General features: G+C 52.4%; 1 protein-coding gene across 4 annotated transcripts in view; it reads left to right on the forward strand.

Annotated features, from left to right (window-relative positions):
* The window catches only part of NAV1 (neuron navigator 1), a 160,729-nt gene that overhangs the window by 130,931 nt on the left and 18,809 nt on the right, over nucleotides 1–10,989 (forward strand). For 2 of the 4 annotated variants that reach the window (XM_004685497.2, XM_004685498.2), the window contains exons 10-17: nucleotides 196–237; nucleotides 901–1,049; nucleotides 2,890–3,060; nucleotides 4,213–4,265; nucleotides 5,208–5,231; nucleotides 5,343–5,420; nucleotides 8,204–8,287; nucleotides 8,548–8,659. In XM_004685497.2, coding sequence (XP_004685554.2) covers nucleotides 196–237; nucleotides 901–1,049; nucleotides 2,890–3,060; nucleotides 4,213–4,265; nucleotides 5,208–5,231; nucleotides 5,343–5,420; nucleotides 8,204–8,287; nucleotides 8,548–8,659 — 713 coding nt within the window. The remainder of the gene's footprint in view (nucleotides 1–195; nucleotides 238–900; nucleotides 1,050–2,889; nucleotides 3,061–4,212; nucleotides 4,266–5,207; nucleotides 5,232–5,342; nucleotides 5,421–8,203; nucleotides 8,288–8,547; nucleotides 8,660–10,989) is intronic. The other 2 variants (XM_012726826.1, XM_012726827.1) reach the window with 2 other exon arrangements.

Below are 10,989 nucleotides of genomic sequence, written 5' to 3' on the forward strand. Positions count from 1 at the left end.
AAGTGGAAAAACCACTCCAGGGGAATTTCTCAAGCTGTGCACCAAGAGGCGACTCCAGTTGTCCTCTCATTTCGTTACCAGCGTCGATGGGCACACGTCACTGTCCTGTGTCCTCGCGTTTCGTCCCTCAAACCTGAGGCCCCAAACTTTGGTTTCTAAGAGGGACCTTCATGCTTCTCTCTCTTTCCCCCACAGTAATCAACGGGACCGGAACACCCTTCCCAAGAAAGGACTCAGGTAACCTTTCAACGTGTTTGATTTTCCCTAGACCAGGGGCTTCCGCTGTGTGAAAAACTCCCTTGACCTGTCTGGGGCCCTGATCCCGAATTTAACGAGGCCACAGCCAGGTCACTACACCTGGTTCCTGTTCCTCAACCCCTACTTGCTGCCCAAGGGAACTATTATGTGTGAGTCAATTTCATAGCCAGTGTTCTTTCCCCAAGACAGAGGAGGAACAGGTTTGTAAGTAGGGAGCACACCCTTACCTGTACCAACGTGCGCCCTCTCTGCTCTCCTGGCTCAACTTCCTCTCTGTAATTTTCCGCCCTCAGAGTCTGAGGGCCAACAGGCACCCGTGGGGTCGCTCATGGTAAGGGCAGGACACGCCCTGCCTCCCCGAACTGCGACTCTGGCGGCTTCATTCCGTGGCTCTCGCCACTTGGAAGCCCACGTGTGTGGCATCCCAAACCTGTCCTGAGCTTTGGGGAAGAAGTTCTCACGCACTTCCATCAGCGCACTCCCCAGCTCAGGAGACCCACAGAGGCCCTGGGAGGGGCCGCTCATCGCCCTCTTTCCCCCCTCCTCAGCAGCCCTGCCTGCCTCCCTTTTCCTGGTCCTGCCTTCAGAGCCTCCTGTGTCGCCTTGTATTTGTCCAGGCTGAACTCTTCTGTGCCTCCTCAGGTACCAGCTTCAGTCCCAGGAAGAGCCCAAGGAGAGGCGGCACTCCCACACCATCGGGGGGCTACCTGAATCCGATGACCAGGCTGAGCTGCCGTCCCCCCCTGCACTCTCCATGTCCTTGAGCGCAAAGGGCCAGCTTACCAATATAGGTCAGTGTTTTCAGTCACTCACTGTGGCCTGGGGTCAAGCAGGGGCCACCCTGCAGGCTGCAAGGCAGCTGGGCTTTGAGTTTTCTCTCTGAGTGGATGGGCACTGCATTGGCCTGCTTCCAGGTGCTTCAATGTCAAAGACAAAGCGCTCCAAGTTCCTAACCACATAGCCATTCCCGGGCACAGGTGCTAGGGCCTTGTGGCATCAGAGTTAGAGTGATGCCCATGAGCCTGACCAGAGGATGGACATGCAACAAGGTCTGGAGTGCAAATGGGCACTGGGCAGGCTGGCTTTGCCAGAAGGAGCCAGCCTGCACAGCGTGGAGATGCTAAAATGCTGGACTGGTGGGCAGGAAGGTGGGAAAGGGTGTTGAGCGCCAAGGATGGGCTCTACCTCAAAGCCCAGAAAATCCAGATTCCCCACTGCACAGGCTGCGCTGGGACCAGCCTTGCCCTGCAGGCAGCCTTTCTGCCATGAGTCCTGGTCATGCCCTTCTAAAAGTCTCAGAAGGGAAAGCTGGGAAGGAGGAAAAGTCTGATTCCCAGACTGGGAGGGGAAGCACTTCCGGAGGCAGGCATGGCCCCCATGGGCAAGCACGCCAGGCCTGGTTCTGGGGAGCAGCAGGCCATGCTTGGCTAGTAGGAACCCCTTTCATAGGATGCCGGACAGGCCTCGCGTTTGCTCCTGGAGCCTGTCTGGATCCATCCATCTCCTCTTGCAGCTGAGCGAAGGGGAGCAGTAATTCAGACAAGGGCCTGCAACGTGCCTGTGAGATGACAGGGGTTTTGAGGCAAAATTAAGATGTGGGATCACTGCCTAGAGCAGGGAATGATTCTTATGGAAAGGTCATCTGGTCATTCAGTGAGGAGGGGCCATTCGGTGAGGAGGGGCCAGCGTGTTCTCCATCTCTCCCGAGGACCAACCAGGGGACAGGCACTGATGCTGCAGAATAAGGGACCTCTTAAGCAGTGACCAACTTCCTGGCTCAGAAAGGCCAAGGGAGGTGTGAGGTCTTCCGCACAGGTCTCCGTGGGGGACTAGTCACCCCTGCCTGTGTGGGGGCAAAAGAAGAGCCCGCAGGCTTCATGGGAGCGTGAGCCCCAGGAGGCTGTGATCCCAGCAGGAGCGAAGGAGACAGAGAGGTCCCATCTATAACAGGGTTTCGGCCAAGTCTGGCTTCGAAGTAGATCCCACGAGCCTTACGATCGGGCCTGCTCCATCTGTCTGACCTTCAGGCCAGGGAGCAGCACTGGGCAGAGAGGTCATGTTTCTTGCTGCTTTAGAACTGACCAGTGACCTAGAATGACACTGTGGTGGGAGTCACGTCCCCTCCCGTGCCGCCCAGCCCGCCAGACCCGTAGCCGGACTCCCTTCTCTGCTCCTTTTCATCATTCGGATCCCAGTCTTGATCGAAATCCTCCGGCCTCCCGACAGCCAGCTATGCTTTAGAGACTCACAACATCCCATTTCCATCGGCACATCCGAGTGATGTGAAGGTTTCGGAAAAGCTGCCAGGCCCCCCAGCCTGACCTTCAAAAGTACCCGCTCGACAGACAGGGCTAAGGGAAGGGCTGAAGTAGGAAACGCTGTTCTCCCTTAATCCCAGACAGCAGGGTCCTTCTCCACTAGGGCTGATCCCCCCCAGGAGAGACCCCGCTCCTGACCACCAGCTGCTTGCACACTCCCACCGCCCCGCCTCCCCCTTCCTCTCCTGCCCTCCACCATTTGCCTCTCATGCTCCCGGTGTTCCATCCCCCAAGGGACCGGAGAGCTGATGACCCTGCCTCTTCTCCTGCCCTCCCCCTCCCTCCCCTGTCCCCCTTCCCTCTGTCCTTCCAGTGAGTCCCACGGCGGCCACCACGCCAAGAATCACCCGCTCCAACAGCATCCCCACCCACGAGGCGGCCTTCGAGCTGTACAGCGGCTCCCAAATGGGGAGCACCCTGTCCCTGGCCGAGAGACCCAAGGGAATGATTCGGTCAGGATCCTTCCGAGACCCCACGGACGATGGTGAGACTTCATGCCAGCGCGGGTCACGCTCATTCCAGCTCTGCTGGGCCCCTCACCCACCGCCACCTGCTCACCACCACTGCCACCACCACACACACGTATATGAATCACAGGACATCGAGTTGGGGCCATTTCAGTTCTTTCTTCCCATCCCTTGGAAGGGCCTGGGGGCCCAGAAACCTTGGGTGGCACCATGTAGCGCTGGGGCTCTGGGGTGGAGCATTCACCATTGGGGCCGGGGGAGGGAATAGCACGAAGGGTGCGCTACGAAGCCCCCTCCGATCCCCCTCCTCATTCCAGCACGTTCTCTTTACTCCCTACCATCTTGCAGACTGTATGCAAAGATCCTTCCCAAGAACTAGGCATCTCATTCCTCTTTCTAGAATGTTCCAAAGATTAGCTTCAGGGAGAGCCCTGTGGTTGTTGGTGGTGATCTGGATGTCATGGTCAGAGTGGTCCATGGCCAGGCCACACCTCCTCTGGTTCTCTTCAGACGCTCGTTCCCGGGTTCCAGGCGTGGGCCCCAGGTTCCAGGCATGGGCCTAGGGAGGGTCCTCGGCCCTCTCAGTGGGGCACTGCTGAACAGTCAGAAGAGTGTTTTGCAGTCAGTATGTTTTCCATCTGAATGATCCCCAGGATCACAGGTGATCCCTCAGGGCTGAGAAAAGGAGGCTCAGGCAGTTTGCAGGATTTGTTCTTCCCGACTCTGATAAGATCTTTCAGCTTCTGCAGCTAAAGTACTTTTCCTGTCTGTGAAGATAAGACAAAACCTAGCCTGAACATCTCCTGTCCCTCCCCCTTAATCCTCCTGCCCCTCAGGGCAGGCTGAGCTAAGCAGGGACAGAGCGCCTGAGGCCACTGAAGAAAGTAGCTAGAGGAGACTAGCTCCACCCAGGAGAAAGTAGCTAGAGGAGACTAGCTCCACCCAGGAGAAAGTAGCTAGAGGAGACTAGCTCCACCCAGGACTCCCCTCCCAGCAGAGACCTACTTTGGGCTGTTGGGTTTCGAGTTGGGTCCCCTTTCCTGCTCTGTCTGTTTGCTCCAGATGCCTTCCAGAATCAGAACCCAAACTCCTGCCTCAGGGCTCTTCTGGGAACCCCCTGGCCCCGGGCCCTCCCTCTGCTGACTGCTGGTGTTCTGCTTCTTTTTCAGTTCACGGCTCGGTGCTGTCCTTGGCCTCCAGCGCCTCCTCCACGTACTCATCAGTAAGAGCGTTAGCTTCTCTTTCTCCCCCACCCCCTCTCCCTACCACTGCGCTGCTCCCTAGAACCTCCTTCGGTTGGATACCTCTTTATTCTGCCTTAAGGATCTGGGCTGGTGTTAGGGAATGGCACCCGAAATTGGAGAACTCAGCTAGGTGTCTCAGTTCCCCGGTGGTCTTTCACCCCCGAGGGCCCATTGCTGAGAATCCTGGTGCTTTTTGTGGTTCCCTTTCTTTGAAAAATTAGAGGATGTCATCAAGCCCATTCTGGGCCATGAGAAGTGGGGAGCTTTGCCGGTAAGAGGATGCTCTTAAGACACCAGAGCCCTCTCAGTGGGTAGAACTCACTATGTATTCGCTGATTGGCATGGGAACCACTTGGCTACTGGGTGTTTCGTGATTCTTACACTTGTTCTACCCCTAATTCTTTACTCCTTCAAGGTGGTGACAATAAGAATTAGTCTTCAGGTCAGCTGGAGTTTCATTTGTTAGTCTTGGTAATGGCAGAGTTGACTAGAGAAGACAAAAAACACCATCTTGTTTTTTTAAGATTATTTATTTATGCTTACAGAACTGGGGTACAGGCCAGAGGTGTGAGGGTGGAGGTGAGAGTAGGGGGCAGAACAGGCAGATCAACTGAAATGCACTGCTGAGGGGAGCAGCGGGTGGGTCAGGAGAGGTTTGCTGAGCCATGTGGGTCACCTCTGGGCCTGGGGATCAAACTCATGCTGCAGTGGCTTTGCTCTGTGCTTTAATCCGTTGCACCACCAGAGAGGGCCCAAGAGTCATCTTTTGTCTGTAGGGGCTGAGAGGGTCCTTGAAGGGCCAGGGCCTCAGGGTTCTCTGCATGTCTCAGCCATGCCGCTTCCGGTTCTCTGCCCCGCTTCCTCACCTCCGTAGTAACCACCTCCTTTCTCTCTCTCTCTCTCTGTGCTCCCTTCTTCAGGCAGAGGAGAGGATGCAGTCTGAGGTAGGGTGCAAAGCCTTTGTGTCTGCTTGTTAACACCACCGCACCCCATTTTCCTTCCACATCCTGTACTTCTTTTGCCACCATACATTTCTATTTCTCTTTCGTTCACAGCAAATCCGGAAGCTGCGCCGGGAACTGGAGTCATCCCAGGAAAAAGTGGCCACACTCACATCTCAACTTTCTGCCAATGTGAGTGCCATAAAGTGGGTCAAGACCCAGGCGGCTGTTTGGGCCCTAAGTTAGAAAACTTCAGCCAAAGAGGACAAGTGTCCTCTGTACCTGCCCCCTAAGTGCAGGCTCCAAAGGGGCAGGCCCCCTTAGAGTGTGTCACAGGGGAGTTTGGTGACTGCCTTTCCCTTTCTCTGGTAGTTTTGTGAAGAACCGTTTCTACCCCACCGTCATTATTAAGTATGGATGAGTTTGTATGTTTTGCCCTCTCTAGAGAAGAGGGCACGATCCGTCTGTCTGCATAGAAGTGGAAACAGCCTCGCATTGGCCACGAAGTGAAGAAGTTCTGGGTTATCCCTGCAGGCCTGCTGAGCCCTGGGCGCATCTCTGCCCGTGTGAGAACCCAGCTCTACTGCTCTGTACACACAGCTGTTTCTTCTTAGTTACCCCATCAGCTGCAGAAATGATCTGAGGTTCAGACTGGGATCCTTGGTTCTTTGTTTCTGCCTCTAGGACATGCTTTTAGAGAGAGTTTCTTCGGCCTTGGTTTTTCTTCCCGGTGAGATGGGAACAAATGCAGCCATCTCCTCTAACTAGGTTGTGGTTCCTCCCCTGTGACCAAGTTGCAAACAGAGAACATAAGAGCCCTTTTCGCCACCGTGTAAACAACAGCTGAGCCGGATCTGCAGACGCTTTCCAAGTGTTTGCACAAAAGTAACCATGTCTGTAATTTCCGCAGTAATTTCTGGGTTTTGTTCCTTCTCCACTTCTCTGGGGAACCCAGCTGTCAGGCCTAGGATCTTCCCTTGGAATCTGGTAGAAGTCTCTGCACCATCAAGTTGCCCACATCCAATGTAGTTCAATAGCAGTTTCCTCTCCACACTGGTCATTCTCTCAAACCCCCAGCTCTTCAGTAGCTCAGCAAACCCACCAGTTTGTTGGAAGCTCATCTCAAGCACTGTTTTCCATTCTTGGGGTCCTATGAGAATTGCAATGTAAGCAAGAACCCCCGCCGGTGCCCCATCCACCAAGGCCCGTGGCCCCAGGTCACGTCCCACACACCCCAGGAAATTCATGTCTGGGAGATGCTAGGGGGAAAGGCGCCCGGGAGGCCGAGAACATTAGTGTGTCTGATTCATTTATACTGCAGACTGCCAGCCATCATGCTGTCGAGAGAGCCAAGAAAATGGATTTAGACGGTGATTTTTCTTAGAACAGGAAGCTCCCTTTGGCTTGGAGAGAACAAACTAAGCACCCAGACATGACAGGTTCTGAATTTTAGAGTCAAATTTTTGTTGAGGGTCAGAGCCCTGCCCTCAAGCAAGAGACATGATGAGAGGACTCTGGGAAGATTTGTAGCCTCCGCAGGATCCCAACTCCAGAAGGAGCTTTGGTCAAGCTACCCGGAGCTGCCGGCTGCCCAGGCTGAGGGCACACTCTAGCGGGGGAGGGGGGAGGCGGGAGACGGTGCTGGGGGGACCCAGGACCACGCAAACCCTCCCAAATGCCACCCTCTCTCCAGCACCATGGCTTCGCTCTGGGGTCTTACAGGCACTTGGTGAGGTTGAGGGTGAAGAAGGAAATGGGAGAGAGGAAAGGAAAACCCATCTGTCCCAGTGGTCAAGGGAGCTCCCCCACTGAGAAGAGCCAACAGAGAAGAGCCCATAAGAAGCCAGGGGTTCTGGGGGCCCCTCCTGAGGAGATGGCTAGGGTCAGACTCCTTAGACATGAGGGATAGAGAGAAGTCAACAAGAGAAGACCTGGAGGCTGAGAACATGGGAATTCCCTACACAGCGGGTCCCAGTGAACTCTCAGCACGGCAGAGCCTCTGAGGAGCATGGGCCTTGACAGATTTATAGTCCAGCAGGAGAGGTGCTCACACGGAACAAACAGATTGCTTCCCACCAAGGTCATGTGACAGTAGCTCCCAGGCACATCAAGGGCACTGGGTAAAAACTCACGTTGACCCAACAGTGGGGGTGAATTGGTAGCTGATAGAAAGCAGTGAGTTGTGTCACAGACATTCTAGAACTCTGTGCTACAGACCTGCCCAGCTGGTGTCCGTCACTTCTTCCTGAGGACACCCTTTGAAGCCCTCCGCTGATGGCTAATCCTCTGTCCCCAAGTGTCCCCCTTCTTCATCCCTTCGCTTTCCCACACATCTTGCTGCCAGTCAGCTGCACTAGGACCTTTCCTCTTCTCCAGGCCCTTGGGGAGTCTTCATGCCCCACGAAACGGGCCTGACATCTAGTGGCCAAGATGTGGAAAGCCCCTGAAAATCTTAAGCTGCTTCTCTCCAGCCCTGCAGATACTGAAGAAGCCAGAACAAGGATCAAATTGAAGAACAAATTGAAATGAAAGGCAGAGCATAAGTAGAAAGCTGTAACCCCCAGCTTCTGCCAGGGGATGGCTGCGACCCATGGAGACCAGCCGGCCAGACCATGAAGACAACAGGAATGAGCCAGGGACTTAAGGCTCCCCCCAGCCCCATAGAGCAGAGGCTGTCCCACCTCTGGTACTGGACAGGTGCAGGGCCTCAGGTCCCCTGGGGCCTCCCTAAGCCTGCCTCACCCTCATGCGGTCTGTACCACTCATTACCCCAGAAGCTGGACCCCACCTGGAAATGCCTCCTGGCCAGTCCAGGTGTCGGACCCCACCTTGTCTGCTCAGGGAAATCAGCATTTTTAAATCACTGAGAAGTTTGTTGACATCGGCCAGTTTGATATGCAGGATGAGCTCAAAGTCCTTCCCACATCGGTCCTTTCCATTCCTCAGGCAAACCGGGCCCCTCCTCTGTGTTTCAGGCCAACCTGGTGGCGGCTTTTGAGCAGAGCCTGGTAAACATGACATCCCGCCTACGACACCTCGCCGAAACAGCAGAGGAGAAGGTGAGAGGCGGGCACCCACAGGGGAGGCGCTGGCCGGGGCTCTCCCAGATAGACATGCAACTCTGACATCCCTCCCTCCTGAGGGCTGTTTTTTCTCCCTCCTGTTACCCTGAATTCTCAGCCTGTCCCTCCATACAATTATCCAAATTCCCTGCCCCTCTGTAGTGAGTCTGGTCAAATTCCAGTGCCTCACCCACTGCCTGGCCTTCAGCAGGCGCTTCCATTCCCAGCTGATAGCACTATCTTCACTTTTCTCTCAGGACACTGAGCTGCTTGATTTACGAGAAACTATCGACTTTCTGAAGAAAAAGAACTCTGAGGCACAGGCTGTCATTCAGGGAGCCCTTAATGCCTCAGAAACCACACCCAAAGGTAGGACATCAGCCACAGACAGAGGAGGACAGGGTTGGGGGAAGGAAGGCTGGTGCAGGCTTTTATCTGTGCCCACAATGTGCCAGGTCCCATATCAAACATCTGTTGACAGAAGGTAAGGCCCTTTGATCCCCCTCGCTGCTCAGTAAGAGTACTGGGGCACGACCTTAGCATTCTGGGGGTGAGGGAGAGGAGGGGAGACCAGTAATTCCCAGGGGTGCCCTTCAGAACATTTAGTTCCAGAGCCAAAGAACTCTTTAAAACAGCACTTTATTCTTATAAATATAAATGTGCTCTTCCCCATATCACCCAGCACTCCTTGGTATTTACCCAAAGGAGTAAAAACTTTATGTCCCTACAAAAACCTACCTATAAATGGTCATAACAGCTTCATTCATAATTGCCAAAACTTGGAAGCATCCACGATGCCCTTCAGTAAATGAGTGGATGAATAAACCAACTGTGACAGCGAGACCATGAAAGACAACTCAACATTAAAAAGAAATGAGCTATCAACTATGAGAAGAGATTAAGGAGTTTCTGTGCTATTCACTAAGTGAAAAAAAAACAATCAGAAGAGTCCACATATTATATGACTCCATCTCTATGATCTGGAAAAGATAACTGTGGGGTCAATGAAAGCATCCACCAGAGGTGGCCAGGGATGGGCAGGAACGGGCGGGACCAACAGGTGGGGCGGAGAGGGTGCATCTGCCTGGTCACCCTCAATGTGACCTCAATCTGCCATCACATGCCTCAATGTGTCACCTGTTTAATGCAGATATAACTTCTACAGATTTCTCTGTAAATTCCGTTCTGTCCCTTTGCCATAGCATCATTGCCCAGGTTTTCACCATTCTTCTCCTGGAGTAATTTCCTAACTAGTCTTGCTTGTGCTACTGTTTTCCTTCACATAGCCCCAGAGTGAACCAATCATGTCACTTAAGATCAGAGATCATTCTAGTCTGAGTATGAGCTAGGTAGTAGATACAAAGAATTACTCTTCATTTTCTTTTCTTCTTTTTTTTAAAAGATTTATTTATTTGTGCATACAAGAACTGGGGTACAGGCCAGAGGTGTGGGGTGAGAGGATTCACCAGAGACAGAGTGGGGAGCATAACAGGCAGATCTACTGAAGTGCACTGCTGAGGGGAGCAGTGGGTGAGACAGGAGCGGTCTGCTGTGCCATTTGGGTCACCTCCCTGGCTGGGCATCGAATTCATGCTGCAGTGGCTGTGGATCACTTCGTAATGCTGCACTTTAACCCATTGCACCACCAGGGAGGGCCCTACTCTTCATTTTCTTAGGTGTGATGAAGTTGTGCGATAATGTGCTTATTCTTAGATGGTGCATCCTGAAGCATTTAGTATTAAATTGTCAAGTTGTCTAGAACTCGTTTTCAATTTCTAAAAGAAAATATCTACGTACCTGTATTTGTATGTCTGTGGAACAAGTGCAATTGTAACAAAATATTAATAAGGGTTATATTAGGTGAAGCCATATGGCTATTCATTGTACTGTGTTAAGTTTTTCTGCATTTTTTGAAACATTTCAGAAAAATCAGTTCAGGAGAATACATTGCTATCTTCTGTGTACTTCTGCCATTTCATTTATTCCAGGTAACAATCCTCAAAATTATATTTGTAGTTAAGGAGAATAAGATCGGAAAAAACAAGTAGCTTACTCAAACACAATTCATAAATGATAGATGTGGTCTACCGAGCTGTCTACCGAGCTGTTCCCTGGGACACCTTGCCCTCCAGATAAATATCTGTTGCATAAATAGTTCATTCATTTGCTATGAGTTTTCCTGTTATCCTCGGCTCCTATTGGCCCAGCCTCAGCTTGGCCCCGAGGACTTCTTCTTGGACTTTTCAAAGAACTGATACTTCAAGCAGTGATGCCTAACTTGATTTTATTTGTCAATAGATAATAAATTCACATAGCACAAGATTAAAAATCCATAAAAAGCCTCCTAATTTTTGGAAGACTGTCTGGTTTTACAACACATCTTTTCCAGATTATCCCACGTGCCCCAAGATCTTTGCATGTTCTTTTTCTTCAATCCTAAATACTTTTTTCCAATCTTCCCATCTTCCACCATTCATCATCTCCCTTGCTAATGGGTCTTTAATGCTTTTATAGACATTCTCAGGGAGAGAAAAAGATTTTCTACCACTCAGATAAAAAACCTAAAGCTCGGCCCTCCCTGGTGGCACAGCGGGTTAAAGCACAGCACTGAGAATCTAAAAAACCGCTTCTGCATGAGTTCGATTCCCGCCTGCCCTGGAGGTGACCACATGGCGTGGCAGACCTCTCCTGACCCGCCC

Source organism: Condylura cristata, unplaced genomic scaffold, assembly GCF_000260355.1.
Source record: "Condylura cristata isolate star-nosed mole 26May11 unplaced genomic scaffold, ConCri1.0 scaffold00018, whole genome shotgun sequence".
NCBI lineage: Eukaryota > Metazoa > Chordata > Mammalia > Eulipotyphla > Talpidae > Condylura > Condylura cristata.